We start from the raw sequence: 19018 nt of genomic DNA, 5'->3' as shown, positions 1-19018 counted from the left end.
TTACATACAATTTTAAAATCATTAGTATGTGTACCAGACAATACTGTGATGCAGTTTTCATTTTAAATGTGTAAATGACAAAATAAAACATCGTAAGTACACGGGAAACAGGGTTAAAGTCTGGCACATAAGAACCAATAAAACAGTAATATATGTGTTCCCATGCACTATTTGGATATGTATATCATTTAATGACATAATGAAAAAGTATATCTATCTCATTGGCACCTTAAGGGAAATATTTATTGTTTTATGTGTAATTAAGTATAAATAAATCTGGGATGATCTCACGGTTGACCACTAATCAGAATAAAGGCCATTCTACGTTTGATTGTGCAAATCCACATTCCGTCCTGACCCAATATATGATAAAGATATCATGACTGTTGACATATACAGCTTACAAACAGTTGGTTTGTTTAAGTAAATAAAATTATGTTAATACGTAAATACGTTATAAGTATCTGTTTTGTCATATGCACTACCACTTACTGGAACTAGCTACCAAATTCCTTTAAATGAAGGTTTAACGTACTAATTCTTAAAAGGCAACGCACTCGCGAGCCTTCTGATATTAAGAGTGTTCATGAGCAACGTTATCACTGAAAATCAAGCGACCCTTTTGCCAGTTTGCCCCTAGTAAAGTAAAAAAATGAAATACATTATTTTTTTTCATTTTGGCAGATTGGCTCACAGTGACGTGGGCGCAGAGCGGGATGCAGTTACAACCGGATGTGCCAGATGATGACGATTCTCTCAGGGGACGGTGAGTCATATTTTGTAATAAATAACTAGACCGTATAGATTTCTTGGTTAATTTTTTTTCATATAATTTTAATATTTATTTTAAACTATATATACCTTTATGTATAGCAAAGAAATCAAAAATGTGGCTCGACTGGCTGTACGAGGTGATCTCATCCCAAATTCAACGTTCGACAGTTAATGCTGGGCGTGGCAGAGTATAAATTAAATAGGAATAAATGTCGTTTAAATGAGAACGTTAAGAAATATATTCCATAATGATATAAGTAATAAGTCGTTGTGACAGATACGAATGGAAAAGCTTAGGTGGTTTTGCCGTAGAATGGATAAATGAGTAGCTTATGAGTAGGTTATACAAGGAAACTGTGGATGTTGAAGTGGGGTCGGGTAGTCCTACATACCTGGATAAAATCCAGGTCGTACTAGAGAAAGAACTGGTCAAAATTTCTCATAAATGAAGTGGATGAAGCGATATAGGTATGTCTGGACCGTAATAAGTTGGGTCCGTGATCCCTGGCTAGCCTTTCGGGAAAAAAGCGTAAGGCGTAACTATACAATACCTAAGAACTAACCGACTTGACAACATTTCTGCAAACGTTCTATTTAATAACGTTATATTAAAAGCATAATAATATATTCTTTTACAAATATTTAATATCTTTATTTATACGAAAAGTTATAATCTAATTAATTATTTATATTATACTCCATAATTGTAAAAACATTAAAACTTTATTACAACAATTTCTAATGTTTCATGAAAATTTTTATCTGTGTTAAAATTAAAAGATATTGAGAGAACTTATATTGCAACTCATTCCGCGTTCCCCTGTGTTCAATGTGTCGGGATCTAGTTGGTATGCAATAAAATAAGTGGAACAAGCAAATATGAACTATGAAACTAATAAAGGCAATGTTTGCTAACGACAGAGAGCTTCCGGGAACCGTCTAACGGGAGAGACACTTAAGACGTAACGCGTACGACACAACCGATACGATTATTTTTTAAATTTGATTGTTCATTTCGGAAACCGAAGGTTCCATAACTATGTTAATAATTACAACTTAATAACTTAAATCTAAGTGTTAGTAGGTTTACATTATATTCATAGCTGAATCATTCCGCATGAAATGGCGGAACAGTGATTGAGGTATGGGCCATGGACTCGGTCCGCGATCATGCGGAGGATGCTGTTACCGTTAGCTCGCACTGCGCACCAATGATGCACATCTTTTGCCCATGGTGGCGTAGAAACAATCCACCCGCGCCTCAGCGAACATCCCCGATGCGCCGCAGAATTGAGGCAGTCGCAACAGCACCCTGAACGCATAATTATATTGGATACGGAAAGCGTTGCATGACAATTGTGTATATTTTGACCATAGGGCGCTCGTATAGAATGATGTGCAGAATAAAATAAAAGCCGAAAATGAGCTTTTCCATAAATCGTATTATACTATTTGATTAATTGTTCATCCAGTGCGAGAAAATTTGATTTAATTGAGACAAAATAAACTTATTTTAACCTATAGATTAATATTAATTATTTATCTATCAATTCTATATATCTTAAATTAATATATAAATAGGAAAGATTTGTATGTGAGGATGTTTGTAATGAAATGGCTTAAAAAGTACTGGGCTGATTTTAAAAAATAAGGATCCTTACTAAAACTACAATAATGTTTCCCATGGTGTGAAAAAAATGCTTACAAAATATATTTCATTTGCGCTGCAAAACTGTTGATAATAAAACAAAAAAAATGTTTCACAATAATAAAGAACATTTTAATATCTTAAAAAAAATGTTTAAAACCTTAATTACTAATGTATAAAAGGATTAAAGAAACCTACCAAAATTCTATGACAGGGCCGAAATTAGTAATAGGTTTGCTTTACAATAAATAATTTGTGCCGGACAAATTAATTCATTTAAATTTATTGGCTGTATATTTCCATTAATTTGATTATTTCTTTCTTTCATCTTAAGCTGAGTAATTTATATTCTTAAAAGTGAACCGAGCTTTCATCGTAGACATTATTAGCGAGTATAAATATATTTTATAATACTCCTTATAAAAATTAATGGAAAGCGATAGGGCCGTGATTCGAATAACGGTAAATTATTTACATTCTACGACGAATTAATGATTCAATTCCTTTTACAATAGATTACTGGCTGTTGAAAAATAAATTCTTATAAAAAATATTTTATGTAAAATATACTGTTGTATATATGTTATGGTGTAGTAGCATAATTTGAGTTGCTCTGGGCGCTTTTTATAAAGGTATGTAAAACATGTTTTTTATGTAAATAAAAATTATCGTATCGTCTTATGTAAAATAGGAAAGCACTATTTCCTTCCTAAGGCATAGTTCCTTGTGTGTACAAGTCCAAGGGACAAGTTGTAAATTTGACTAAGATTAATCGTATAAGTAAAGACAAATGGACTGAACTTGTAATTTTCTATTTTGAAATATGAATTATATAATCATACTGAAACCATTTACTGTGAAATCTCTAGAATTACACGCTTTGAAGAAATAAATTAATAACTTAAGTATAATGAATTCAGCATGATATAAGAATACCCAAAAATTATTTGAATTTCGAACTACAGAGAATATAGAAGAGACAATCAGCTAAGCAGAAACAGTACTGGGTTTCATATGTAATAACCGCCATCTAGTGATTGGCATAAAAATTAACTAATTCATTAAACACCATTTAGAAAGACCCTCATCACATCGCCAATACAAAGATAGAACGAGACCAAATACGGAATCATATCTCAATAAGGCTTAAGTCTAATAGAAAGGTTAAGCCTACGATAAATCAAAACATAATCTTAAATCAGACTAATATGGCGGATCGCCGATTGTTAAGCAATGCACGATGTTATGAAATAACAAATGAGCCTAATTATGTCCACCAAATAGTTTAAACTCCCGGTAAAAAAGGCGTGTAACTTCTTACCCCTGTAACAACGTGCCCCTCGCTCCCCTTCATGCGACGGAATTTTTGATAATTTGAACCTCAAATGGTTTTTGTGAGTTAATTTGTCATTGGATCTTGGAATTGGAGCCCAGTGCTTTGTATTTACATAATACCTATATAACTTATTTTCTTTACTTACGCTCTATGAAATATGTCAGATACGTGTGAAAATTACATTTTTTATGATAACTCACGAGTATTTACCTTGAATTAATACAACATTTTCTATTCCACCATATTGAATCAATTCTCATAAAAAGTGTTGGAAACCAACTGAATAATTAAACAGTCCACAAAGCCTTTCAAAAATCAATAAGGTTTTCATTTCAGTCCGGGTGCTTAATGATCCACTGAGTACCTCTTCTAAATATCGCCGACACGTTCTTATCACCACTTCATTATCTTTCCATTCCCGGAGATATTAAGAATTGCTTAAATGAAGTGTCGTTTTGTGATACTTAAACCTGCTGAAATCTTTATTATATAAAAAAATATTGTTTGTAAGGGATAAACTTGTGAAACCAGCTAAGCTATTTCTTCATCAACTCATCTTCATCATCATCATTCTTCAACAGTGTAGTACATCATTTCTGAATAGTTTTAAATTAAACATATTAAATTAAATATTTTGAAAAAAAAAACTATTAATTATTAATCTACTAAGTCTAATATAAGAAAAAAATATAATTAGTATATTTCGGATATTGGGGTATTTTGAGTTTAAAAAGTGTGATTATAACTATGTTATATCTCTAAACCAAAATCTAGGCTTAAAAGCCTGAATATAAAGAAAAGCCAAAAAATAATATCAATAAAATGAAGCAAATTGTTTATCAAATTTCCTAAGATTGCCTTCCCCATAAATCAAGATGTTGTAATCCTATGGTATAAAGGTGACAGGAGTGATGTACTAGTCCACATGAGGCCGTAATTATATTTGATTATCCAGGAGTTCTGGAGCCACCTGCGTTACTCGATACTAACGAGAATTTAATTATAGTTTATTTATTGAAAAAGTTTCACATATGACCAATTAATGTTTAAAAATTTCCAAGAATGCGCAACATTTACGGTGATTATAATTGAGCAGAATATAAAGTGGACAATATAGTAGTATAGTATTGAAATAATATAATTCTTTCTAACGATATAACGACAAAAATAATTAACGTTAGTTTGAGATTACATAAATATTTCCACATGCAAAATATGAATAAATGAAGATAAACTATTGTATGGTACGCTCGTACATTGCTAGTTTCTCTTTGCAATGTCTCTCCTAACTCTTACAAGTAAACAGTTTGTCTAAGTAATAGGCAGGTAACACTGAAAATGCCTAGAAACCAAAGTAGCCAGTTCTAACATTGGTAATGATAACATTTTTTGAATTTCAATTTTAGAGTTTTTTGGTTACCTAATGTAATGAGTATATTGCATTAGTTTGTCATATGTTTTTGTGAATTGGCGGAAAATCTAAAACTTTTGTTACACGTGAAAATGAACCTAACGCGATAAAATTTACGGTCAATGATTTATTATGAGTTTCGTTGTGATCTTTATTAACAACAAAGCTAAGATAGGCTGCAATTAGTATTTCTTAATGAAGCCCCATCCCATGGTACTATTTACAATTGGTTTAACGTTTAAGCGTGGACGTAGCAATCTCAATGATGATCCGCGAGGGACTATGCTGTGCGACGCGTGATAGAGGGAGATAAGAGATGACCTATTAGCAGATACGGGCAAGCCTAGGCATTGGTATAAGTTCAAAAAATATTACACGAACATTTAGAAGTCAGGAAGTACCAGATGGATTCCCCATACTTTAACTGACGACCAGAAATACCTTCGCATGGACTGGTGTCGCCAAATGTTAGATTAGTTCAACGGCCGTGATTCAAATGCTGTATTTGACATAGCCACAGGTGATGAAACCTGGATATATTGCTACGAACCGAAAACGGACAATCAGTGAGTGTTTACTTTCAAGGATCGGCCAACTAAGGTAAAGAAAGGAAAGGGAAAAAGATGATTGCCTCACTCTTTGGTCGGAAAGGTCATTTCGCGACAGTTTTGCTAGAAGATGGAAGGACTGCTGACTGGTATGTCAATCACTTTTGCGTCTTGCGTCTTGTAAAAAATGGCGACAGCAGCGCCCTCGAAGCAGGATCCTCCATCACCATTACAATGCTATAGCGTACTCTGCAAAACGGACTGTTGAATATTTCACTAAGTGAGGTGTCGAGATAATGAGTCATCCGCCATACAGTCCTGATGTTTCGCCCTGCGACTGTCATTTATTCCCAAGAACTAAAGATTAAATTCCAGGTATTGGCTTTTTGAGCCCTGAAGATGCGGTGAAAGCGAATAAAAGTATTTATTTATTTATTTATTTTGTACTCCTACAGCTAACACAAAATACATATAATAGCAAACAAATACACCGAGAACATAGCCACAGATGGAATACATGATACATTATATAACAAAAAGATTTACAAAAGGGAACAAACAAACAAAGTATTTAATACAATTAACTAACTGATTAAATTTAATTAATTAAGCCTAAATTGGTTGCGTTGTCTAATGGTGCAAAGTGTGGGTGTGTACGTGATGGTGTGTATGTGGGTCGTGCTTATGATGTAGATGATTTTGCGCTATGTATATTCTTAATAAAGTGTAATAATTGGAAAGTTTTTCATTTTCTAAACATTTTCACTGTTATCTAGGTAATCTTTTGATCCATAATCAAACTGTCGTGTGTAAAGAGAAATTAGTAGCTAATATAATAAGTAATAATAATAACAAAATATTATACTGTCTCCCTTCTTTTCGATTGTCAAGAAATCTCACAATCTCAAATGTGATGAATTTATAACATTTTTATCAAAGCCATTTTGGTTTTGAAATTATAGCTACATTTTTTTTATTTCAAAACGTAGTGGTAGGCCACATACGGGGTGATTAATTAGGAAAGTTTGATGCGACCGCAGACGTCATCGCACCAGTTACGGGGTTTAATTCAATAATAACTTGATTTTCAGTCTGTTTAATTCTTTATTTGACAAAACTTATGAATTTAATTAATATTTCATCGTATTTTTGGTTTTATTTTAGAAAACTTCTGTGCACTACAGTTTCCACTGCAAATTCATACAAAACATGTTCCCTTTTCTTACGCTCGTTTACTTACGCGCCAAAAGTTATACCAGTTAAGCTATTCAAGACTTGTACCTGAATATATAGATAAGTATGTATTACAATTATTATATAACTTTGAGATAAGATTTGTCAATCATCTAGGTGCCACCCATACGAATACAAAATAATTGATTCAAATTCAGTGACAGAGACGTAGATAATATAATATATATATATATATCTTTGACAATAATACACTAATCGTTATATTTTAGTCAATTTACACAAAACAAATTATCTTTTATCTATATTGATATGGATTAGACGATAAATCTATCGTCTTTCTATAATTATAGAAACTAATATTAAAAAATGATTGAATGAATGGTTAGTGATATAGAACAATAAAAAAGAGAATTCTAAAACTAGTTCGGCAGTGGACCGTTGATACCAAAGAGTAAAGTTAATAAAAAGAGAAACTTCGAACGTTTACAATCGAACATTTCGCTTTCGCGTCCCATTTCCTACCGAAAAAGTATTTCTGAAATTCTCATCTTTTTCACTCAAGTTAGAAAATTTTGTGGATTAAAATGCAGTTTTAAACCTTTTGTCTTTGAACCGAAATCTTATATGTAATACTTCTAGGATTTATTTATATATTTACTCTTCGTTACCATACACAAAACATAAATATAAAAAAATTCGTAAGTTGTAATTAACAACGAAATTAATGTTAGTGCAAAGAAGAGTGGTACTCTTCTTTGCCCTAATAATAAATATAAATATTTCTGAAGTATTTCCGAACCAATTCGACTTAGGGTCCTTCAAGAAAAGAGCGTACCAATTCTTAAAAGGCCGGCAACGCACTCGCGAGCCCTTTGGCATTGAGAGTGTGATTTTACCAGCCCTAATTAGTATCACAGTCGGTGTAATTAAATATTAATCAGTATACGTAAACAAATGTATGGAATGAGGCGCAATTTAATTTGTACATTTTGAATTTCTTTCCAGGAATCACGAAATATAATATCTTGTCTCAATTACAAGTTAATTAATTCTGAAAGCATAATCTTTTATCCTCATAGGAGAATTCTCGTTATCCCAATGAATGTGGCTCGACCCGATCCTATAAAAATGATTTGTAGGAATCCATTAGTCACATTTCGAAGTGAACAAATCTTGCCACGATACGCAGTTACAGCTTAGACTGTACTGGAGACTTGAGTTGGCGTATTTTTTTCATACCCTGTCAGAATCACACAACAGAAACCCAATTCGACTTAGGGTCCTTCAAGAAAAGAGTGTTTTAAAAAATACAGCGGACCTATTTTTTTAATTATCTTTCTCTTTAGTCTGTAACGATGTATGTAATAATTAGATTAAAATTTTACGAAAACACTTAATATTGTTTGGATTAATTTGTAACCCTTATTTATGTATTAAAAAGGTCACTTGCAGATTCTTATGAATTTTAATAATATTTTGAAATAAATTTAACGTTTTTAAGGCTTTCACTAGAATTATTCACAGCATAACGTTTAACAAAATATTTCTGTGCACCGAACACAACTTTAAATTGTTTAAGTAAGATGGCGTGATTTATGTCGATGTATTAAATATAACAATTAAGGTTTCTTAAGGTAGTTTCTGCCACTTACCAAAACTATGTGGATCCAGCTACCGACTGAAGTATATCCGAAAGAGTAAATAAAATTAAGTGATAATTTTCAGATTTTACCATGTATGATTTGTAGTGTTAATAAATACAGAACTTGGCGTATTAACTTTGAATGTACCTCATAAGTTGAGATATATGATTACTATAACAATATAATACAATACTTTTGTATACAAAAACTTACGAAAACCTATATAAGTTTACATAACATACACATTATACATTCTTTTTATGGTCCGTATTGCTACGGGTTTAAGTTCGCTGCGGGTACTTCAACTGGGAAAACTCGTGCGGGCAGGCTGCGGGTTACCCCCTGTTTATATTATTTCTTACACATATTATACAGTAATTAAACTATGTAGATGTTTAAATAAAATCTTATACCATAACATACGTAGTCATGTACACACGTCTTACATACAAAAAAATTGATCTATACATGAAAATCATGTTCGACTCCACTTGAAAGCTGATTTGTGAATCTCCAAAGATATTACGTTTTTAAAGACTTACAAAAACACATAAAAAACTATTTGATTCGGTATTTTTTTGGTAAATAAATATTCCATATGATCTTCATTAAAAAAGAAGTAGGTAGTATAGTAACTCTAAGCAAATAATATTTAAAAGAGGCCAGGAGCCTCATTGAGTGGTAACAGACGACAGAGCATTGAATGGCTGAGCGGTAACCGATGTTGCTAATCAAGGGCCGTAATTAGCTGTCAACATAATGAATACGCCGCTTCATTCGCTGCCCGGCGCCTAATTAAACACCCCGCTTGGATCGAAATATATCTTTTATATTGTTTCTTGACTTGGAAGCCGAAATCTTTAGACTAAATAGTAAATTAATATGTTAACCTACTTCGTGCAACAGACGGCCATATATGACCTTCAAGTGTCAAATAAATATCATACGTGAATATTATACTAAAATATAATATAACAGTAGTTTAAGTTATTTGAAATTTTAAGTTTTATTTGTTGTTTCAAATGTTAATTTTAGTTTTTTTTAATGTATCTTTGTCTATTATTAAATAGCTGTAAGATTACTTAGAATTATATACATAAAAAATGATATAAAGTTGAACTTTTTATGTAAAATGAAATTGTTTGATTGCTTATCCTACAAAAAATGTACGATACGGATAATATAAGAATTAACTTTGACTAATAATGTAAAATAATACAAATTTGCGCGCCATTGTGTGTGGCAGAATATGCGAACGATTTACGACTGTGCTACCTTAACATTTTGTACCATATTCTTGCAATAAATAAATCATTATTATGATAAAAAGCGACGCCGTTCTTGGTCCGTGGGTTTCTTGGCAACACGCGCTAATGTGTTTTGTTTATTCTTACTAGAATAATTTGTTAAAATGATATAATATTTAAAATTTTCGTAGCTTATAACCTTATATATTGATATGCATGAATGTATCCTTATAACATAGAAAATGTATGTTGAAAGTAGAAAACATAATTTGTAAGAAAATAACAGTACGTGTCGAAATATTCATACAGAGTCCGGAAGCGATTTTTGTGCAACGCAATTGGCATTATGAACTTTATGTATGTAGATTTATTAAACAATAGTGTTATAAGTGGAAAACAAATAAAAACTTTTTACCAAGATTATTTATCTTAATTCTATTAAGACAAACATTTGTTGTTATAAGGTGCGGCAGAGCGGGCAGCCTCGCAGCGACACCTGGTGAGAAGCTTATGGAATTGCTGAGACCTAACCCTGGCACACCAAGAAGACACTCTACAGCGGCCTGTGCACCACCACAACCAAGACCGTCGGGGTTCGTCTACTGTCCCTCGGATGCATTGCCTTATTGCCCTCCATCGAGATTGGCGCCCCCGCGGCCTGTGAAGGTGAGACATATTAAATGGGAATCCAGGCCATAGCTGAATACACATTGCACGCTTTCCCGGGCGCCAAGCCAGCCTTTTTAGGTACATAGGATCTAAAAAAACCCCGGGAAAACTATGTATCTATCTAGATAGAGGCTGAATTGAAGACTGAATTTGTTATATTTTATATTTGGTCAATCAGAATCTAAACAATATAAATACTTCGTTGTAATATAAATAATAATAGTTACTTTTATAAGACACTTAAGAATATATCAGGAATAAAGAAATATTAATAATTGCGTGTTAGTACAATTCTGTATAGTATTATCTACTATTAAATAGATGATCTTACTGAAGATCTATACTGATCTATCTATAACTTTTGTTATATACTGATATAACAAAAGTTTTATGTAAAAACAGTTATAACCGCGGAGAGCAAGCTCTTATCAATTATTCTTTGAAAGACCGCGGCTCCCGGGAAAAGTCGAGAGATCAATACATCACGTGTAATTACCGAATACTTTCCCAATATTGACTATCGATATTGCAGCTCCATCCCAAAGATGTTTGTCTTATTAAATTTTCTTTGCCAAATTGTATTCATAATAGAGACTTTAACATTAAGAAATTTTTCTAATATTGTCTTTATTGCTTTTTTTTTTAATTTCACTGATATTAAATCCTAAAGAAAAATTAAACTGTGAAACTTATTAGAATGAAGATAATATCCTAATACTACAAAACTTAAACTGATTAGAATGACGATAATTAAATTAATGCTACGCACGCTATAACCCATAAAGTCCTCAATTTATGTGATATGATGGATAATTAATTAATATAATTTTGATTATTGCATCGCCTGATTTGCATGTAATTAACACAAACTTTACTCGCATTTATTAATTAGTTTAACCTCACTATTTTAACACGAGCGTTTGTTACTTGTCAAGACTAGTTTCTACTGATGAAATTCATTGTTGCAGTTGCCACCACCACCAGTTCAGCCAGTCCAACCACAGCCACCTCCTGTGCCACAGAGAACTGCACCCGTCGCTCCCCTGCCAGTGCCTCCTGCTCCACCACGTCGATCACCACAACCACCAAGAAGGGTCCCACCACCTACACCCCCTAGGCCCATAGCTACAGACCCCAACGGCAATCGTAGAATACAAACGAATCCTCCAAGATTGGACTGCAACCGTAATCCCTCACAACCGCAATTCCCAACTCAACCTACAATAACTCCACAAATCCCACAACAGCCTACACCACAACCACCACCACCTCAACCGACAATACCGAGGCGGCCGCCACAGAAAATGCCAGATAACCCGCTGCCACAGACACAGATCAAGCGTTCGCCGAGTTCAGGCTCAACTATAAGCGTACGACAAGACTCCAATGTTTCTTCAGACTCATTTAGCCAGACGTCATCACCGTCTTATACAACAAAAACAATGGAGGCACCATTATTGCCTCAGCAGCATTTGAATAAGAGTCTGAACGCGAAGATAGCGCGTGGCCTCCTGCTGAAAGAACAACAAGAGAAAGAGAATGCAAACTCATCGATTACAAAGAGCATGTCAACGCCAGCATCACTTCAGACCATCGTCCGATTTCAAAATGGCAGTAATATGTCTTTGCATCATCGGGTAAGTTAATTCTCTTTATTAATACGTAACAATGTGCCCTAAAACCACAAATTTACAGATTATTCATAAAATAAGATAATGTGTGTATGTTTGGATTAAATAAATAAAAATAACTTAGATTACTGAATTTTAAAGAAATTAAGGACGTAGAACGAATGAGAACTGAAAAAGAAGTCCTGCGAGTGCTCTGGCAGTGTGAGTGTCCATGGGCGGCGGTATCACTTAACAAATGGTAAGCCTCCCGCCCGTTTGCATCCTGTAACATAAAAAAACAATTTTGTAAATTTACAACAGATTTAGTTAACTAACTTATATCACATTGCTAGGTTTTACGAATGTATGTCGCTGTTTCTATAGACTAAAATCGGAGTGGCTTTCCCAACACTTCATTTCAGTACAAAGTAGTACATTTTAAAGCAAAATTATTCAGTGATATTAAAATTACTTTAATGAAGCCCAATTTATAATTATTGAGAGGTATAAGTTAGCGAACGTGAGCACGTTTTCTGGCGCAATCCGTCCGGTACATTAAATTTTCCCGGGAACTTTTTAACGCCTGAAAGTTGTATATGGTTTTATATGCAGAGCAGGCCCTGCCATGGAGTATCCGGAAGTGCTGTAAATGGATTTATATTTTGCGCAGGTAGATTTCCAAGCGTTTTTCGTCGCCTAACTTTTCAATGATTTATGTTAGACTATGTTTAATGAAGTGTCGGCGACACGGATTTGAGGAAAACTGTTACCGCGCCTCCCGTTCATAGCAAACAGATGGGGCTGTTGTGTTTCAGTGGATCCACTGTCATATGGACTGAACCCCACACTCCCCGTCACTTTAAAACGTTGCCCCGGCGCGGGGGTCATTAAATTTAATTCCCAACAATAAATCAAATCAAAATCTTTATTCATTTAGGTAAACATGTACACTTATGAACGTCAAGAAAAACAAATTAAATTAATCGTAAATTTACATTTACCACCAGTTCGCAAGTCAAGGGCGTAGAGCGGGTAAGATAATAAAAAAAGGTTTAACCAAGTGTCACAGGTATTGTGGCAGATAGTGTATTAAGAAATGATATCTGATCTAGAACATAATGTCTATTAAGCGTCCACCCACATAGAAAATTTAAAAGCACGTTAAAGTTTTGTAGGACTTGAATAATTAATAAAAAAAATGGTATTTGAGTTTTATTTATTACGGCATTGTTTTTACAAATCCAATGTTTTTGGAAGTTTTGAATTTTATTTCAAGATTTTAATCTAATAATCATATAATTTTTCAAGAAAACATATTAAGTTTAGACGATTTGATGGTCGAAAATTTTTACTTTAATGAATCATACGACTTTTTTTAATGAACTCAAATATAATTTTTATTAAAACTTAAAAAGAATAAGAAAATTTCAAAACATAAATTAAAACGTAAATTGCTAGAGATTCAAATAAATATTTATGTAAATATGATTTTAATATCTCCAAGAAATAGTTCGGTGCGTTTCATTTGCAACGAATGCAATACCTTTTCATCAGATTTTCAAGAGGAAATGTAATGAAATCGAGAAAATATTATTTGTCAAATGCATGCATAAATTCTGCTTTTCACAGGTTTTCTATCTCTTTCTTTACCTCTCGTTCTCTTCTATTCTAAATGGTCGCTGAAAATCGATAACTAATTAAAACTAATTGAAACAATGAAAAAGATGTCTTATAAATAGTAAAATTAATATTAAATTTAAAATTAAAACTAAATTAATCCGTAGGCTCGGTTGCTCTGCAAAAAAAAAGTGATAAAAATTACCTCTATGTAGTTTATTGTTGAATATTAGAACAAATTAGTACAGGTAAAATTTTATTTTAAATTCTAAAATCAGATTTACTCCATCCAAAACAATCATGCTAAACACACTAATGATAGACAAATGTTTAGTAATAACATCATATTGTGGAGTCGACTACTTAAAATATTTATAAGGAAATAAAAAAAACAGTACCGCTACTAACTGTATTGTCTGGGCCTGTGTCTGTTTTCATCATTTGTTTGGTAATAGGCAAATATATTATCATTCCTAACACATGCCTATATATCTAGGGTCTAAGTTTTTTTACCCAAGTATCAAATGCGCACATAGAAAGTTCATGCACAGCCGGAGTACGACCTCACGACCTCCTTGATGAAAGTCACTAGGCTAGCTCTTTTAATAATCACTGTTTATAATCGAATAACAATATAATAACACTACATAATTATTGGATAAAGAATTAAACTGAAAAGCAAAATATTAACATTAAAAGCGATCGTAAATGTCCACTGAAATTTAGTGTCGCACGCAGCCCAGCGAGCGCAATTAAAATATAGTGCCGTATTTGCTCGCACGTGGTGTTGACCGTATGGGAATGAATCGGTTATAAGCGGTAGCGTATTTTGATTTTAATTAAACGTTTTTATTTTTAGTTAATATTTATTTATTACAGAAACACACACATTATCCTTACAGCCTATGCAGCGAATACTATCGAGAAACATTTAATAAATAATAAGGTACATAAACAAAATTAAACACATAATGAAAGATGATGATTTATTATGAAAATACATAATAAAACTCTACCATTGTGTTCTGGGAATTTTCTATCTCTGAAATTAAAAAAAAACAAGTTATTAATTACAATAGACTAGTTCACGAATTTAGTGTTACGCGTCGCGCGAAGTACGTATTTTAATTTTAATGATACGTTTCCATTGATATCCTTAGTATAAGGTCTATACTACTTTTAATATAATGTAATTTTAATCACGAGTGGATTTGCGATTTTATATGACTTATCCAGTATTTGTTTACGTATCTATTTATATTATAAATATAAATGATCGTTTGCAATTATTATTCCAAGTTTATAAATTAAACTTCTCTTTATATACTACGCACCGAGCAAAATTTGTGTTCAAACTTTAGCAATAAACTAATAAGAAAATAAAATCCGTAAATTAAATTCCGTCTCCGATTCTACATTACAAAAGCATTTGATGAGTCGTTTTCTATACAGATAGGCATATCAATAATCCCTCTCTCATGACTTACCCGAATGAAAACATTTTATTTCACACCTGAAAAACGTAGATTGCAGCTTATTTGATATCGGCGATCGCAAACAGTATCAAATTGAAAACGCCGCCTCATTCTATTAGGACACTGGGAGGGCTATTACGAAAAAAGAAAGCCGACAGTCGTGTAATATGCTTACAGGTTTTACTTGATACCGAATAGAATTAATCGATGCTTTTAATCCTCGACTTAAAAAAGCTAAAGTTCACAATGCGTTTTAGTTTCAGCACTTATAATATAGTATATTATACTTGAAGGGATTTTGCTGGAAGTTTTAGATGTTAATTGTAACGTCTTTTAGGATATTAATAACTTTATTATATTTGTTAAACTTTAGGTTACGATGTCTAGATATATCTTCATTCAAACTGTATGTTTATCTACACTAATATTATAAAGAGGAAAACTTTGTTTTTTTGTTTGTAAAGAATAGGCTTATAAACTACTGGACCGATTTTAAAAATTCTTTCACCATTCGAAAGCTACATTATCCACGAGTATTATAGTCTACTTATGACTATGTCAATCCATTCTGGGCTATTGTATATCTTCATGGGGTGGCTCCGCAAAAACACAACTTCTGAAGGTAGAAAGAGCTCAAAGAGCTATTCTCAAGGTAAGCGCTTTCCTTCCGTTCATGTATCCCACGGCAGAGACTTACAAACATTGGAAGGTTCTCACTGTTCGTCAAATCTTCATTCTTGCCACAATACTACGCAAACACTCACTTCTCAAATATGACCCACACCTCAATGATAATAAGCGTAGAAAAAATGCACTGTGCCATACAAAACCCTTTCGCACAAGCTTTGCTCAAAAATTCTTCTGTTTTTTGGGTGATTACTTATATAACAAGGTAAACACTTCTCTCTCCATATATCCCCTAACAAAAAATGAGTGCAAGAAGACGGTTACACTGTGGCTATTAGACTTAAACTATGAGGTTACCGAGAAAATGCTTATCATAACTAAATAGTTGAGCATAAAGTTTGACACAAATTTTATGTAAATTTTAGTTAATAATTATTTGGAGTATAATTGTGCAATATTTTTACGTCAATTATTCAGAACACACACATACACAGACACACATACACAAACACACACATACACAAACACACACGCATACACCATGTGGTTTCCTTATAATTAATATAATTGTCTATTCTTTACATATAATCATTTTGTCGATTCGAAGAAGTGGAGGCCTGATGACCTGTAACTCAGGTGCACAACCTTTAGCAGGCATCAGTCTCACTTAAGCAATAGCAGTGATCCAAATAAGAATGACAATTATTGTATATGTTTTTATATGTTTTTGTTTTTGTGAGAAAATAAATAAATATATTATTATTATTATTATTATTATTATTACTATATTTAATTTTGAACAATAATAGGGTTCCGTAAGATATTAGGGTTTTTCGGACACAAGGTGTAAAAAATCAACCAAAAAAGTTACTTATTTTGCGTACCCTGCCTAAACTATTAAAGATAGAACCATATAATGTCCTAAGTAATTGTTGATCTTATAAATATCTACAAAAAAGTCCGCGACACACTATACCTATCTATGCCGAGTGAGGCACAATAACGATAAATGATATAAGTACATGGCAAAACGATGTTTGCCAGGTCAGCTAGTTATTTATAAAAGTCCATCTTTAATGGCACGATTGTATGCGAAACTTTAGAATTATAAAACTTCTAGAATGATGGCCGATTGCGTAGCGAATCGTATAATCCGGAAATCAATACTTTATAAGTGAAACTATTCTGGATGGATTAAAAAAAATACAAACATAAAAAGATAAATCATTACGCTCAGTGTTTGGCGAGCCCGAATTGACATCTTTTAATGCCATCATCCGGAAAAACGTGGAATTCTTGATGCATTGTGTTAGGCATAGCACCAATGCTTTATGTGTTGATTACAAAAACAAACACAAAACACCACAATTCATTCAATTTTCAACCGTGGTGGAAGGTAGTCCATAGCCGTGTTAAAAGTATTATTAGCCGTGTTATAAGTGTTATTATTCAATTTTTAACAATAGTGTTAGCTTTTATAAGTCAAATTTGAAGTAATACAGAATACGTAAAATCAGTGAAGTGAATAATAGTGAATCTAATCAAGCTATGAAGTGCCATGGCTGTAATAACGTATTAAATGTCGATCATTTTTTAAAGTGTAATAATTGCAAACGCAAGTTTTGTTATGAATGCCTTGATGTTGCTGCCGGGTCGACTAAGCAGCTCAGTGCTGAGCAATTGGCATCACTTAATTGTCCTCTGTGTCAGAATGTAACTCGGCGTAAAAACAATGACGATAATACTCCTGTCCGGCGGGGTCGCAATAACCAATCACCAAGCGCCTCCTCATATATAACGACGTGTAAAGAGCCGGAGTGTGATTTTGCTACGAAAACTTCTGCAGGCGCTGACTTTTCTAAGCAGCCGGTTACGTTGGACAGTATCAGCAAACTTATAGACTTGAAACTGTCCCCTGACTCATCGTTTATGCTAAATCTACGGTCCGCGCTTAGAAAGGACTTGAAGGATATGGTGACCGACGAGGTTAGCCGAGCTGTTGAGTTGGTAAAGGCTGACTTCACGACGACAACGGATTTTATCATCTTAGAACAAAATGATTTGAAGTCAAATATTGCAGACAAAGACAATCGAATCAGGGTACTCGAGACTGAACTTACGAAATCTCAAAACACGTTATCAAAACTCCAGAGTCGTTTATTTACAGTTGAAAAGATTTCACGTGACTTAAACCTCGAGATTCACGAGGTACCCGAAAGCAAGACTGAGAATCTGATGGAGTTATTCAAAAAACTCTGTGAGTGTTTAAATGTTGTGGTATCTGAGAGTGATGTTAAAGCATGTCGTCGTGTAGCTAAGATGGACTCAAACTCCAAAAGGCCGCGAAACATACTAGTTACCCTCTCAACGCAGCGTCAGCGTGATACACTCTTGTCTGCGTTGACTCGCTTCAATAAGTCCCACCCTGACACCAAACTATCTACTACCGATATTGGTATTGGCGGCTCGTCGTCGAGCAGGATATACTTGTCTGAACATTTGTCTCCTGAAGCTAAAGAGTTACACCATGCGGCACGTAAATTTTCTACTGACAAGAACTACAGGTTTGTTTGGGTGCGATATGGCCAAATTTATGTTCGTAAGGATGAATCAAGCCCGGCCATTCTAATTAAAAGTCATGATTCCTTCACTAAATTGTCTTAATTGTTATTACTACTACTAATTTGTTTGTTTATCATTGCTTAGTAAGTTACTTGATCAATTTTTGTTTTTATATACTGAATCACACGTTATTTCCACAATGATTAATATATTTTATCAAAATGTAAACAGAATTCGTAGCAAGTTAACTCAATTTTCTTTAAATCTGTTAAATTCTAACTTCGATATTATATGCTTGACGGAAACGAACTTAAATATGAGTGTTTTCGATGGCGAAGTTGTTGACGCCCGTTACAATCTCTTCAGACGAGATCGTGCGGATTCCTCCAGTGCTAAAACCGAGGGAGGTGGAGTTTTACTCGCCGTCCATAAAAAATACCAGGTCATCCGTCAAGCATCGTGGGATAGTGATATGGAGGATGTCTGGGTTACTCTTATTCCTGAAGCACGTGACACTTCTCGCATAAATTTATGTGTTTGCTATTTGCCTCCTGATATTAGAATTAACAAGCTTGAACTCTTTTATAGCCATTGCCAAAATTTACTTCTTAATCGTTTCCCTTTGGATAATTTCTTATTAATTGGTGATTTTAACAC

At 33.4% G+C, this 19018-nt stretch overlaps 1 protein-coding gene across 1 annotated transcript in view; it reads left to right on the top strand.

Moving 5' to 3' along the window:
• The window catches only part of LOC110993656 (atrial natriuretic peptide-converting enzyme-like), an 85633-nt gene that overhangs the window by 24890 nt on the left and 41725 nt on the right, over positions 1 to 19018 (top strand). The window contains exons 3-5 of the mRNA XM_045632687.1: positions 685 to 766; positions 10266 to 10467; positions 11439 to 12107. Of these exons, the coding sequence (XP_045488643.1) occupies positions 685 to 766; positions 10266 to 10467; positions 11439 to 12107 (953 nt within the window). The remainder of the gene's footprint in view (positions 1 to 684; positions 767 to 10265; positions 10468 to 11438; positions 12108 to 19018) is intronic.

Source organism: Pieris rapae, chromosome 20, assembly GCF_905147795.1.
Source record: "Pieris rapae chromosome 20, ilPieRapa1.1, whole genome shotgun sequence".
In the NCBI taxonomy this organism is placed as follows: Eukaryota; Metazoa; Arthropoda; class Insecta; order Lepidoptera; family Pieridae; genus Pieris; species Pieris rapae.
Note: the sequence above shows the minus strand (reverse complement) of the source record. Positions and strands in the feature narration are given on the sequence as shown.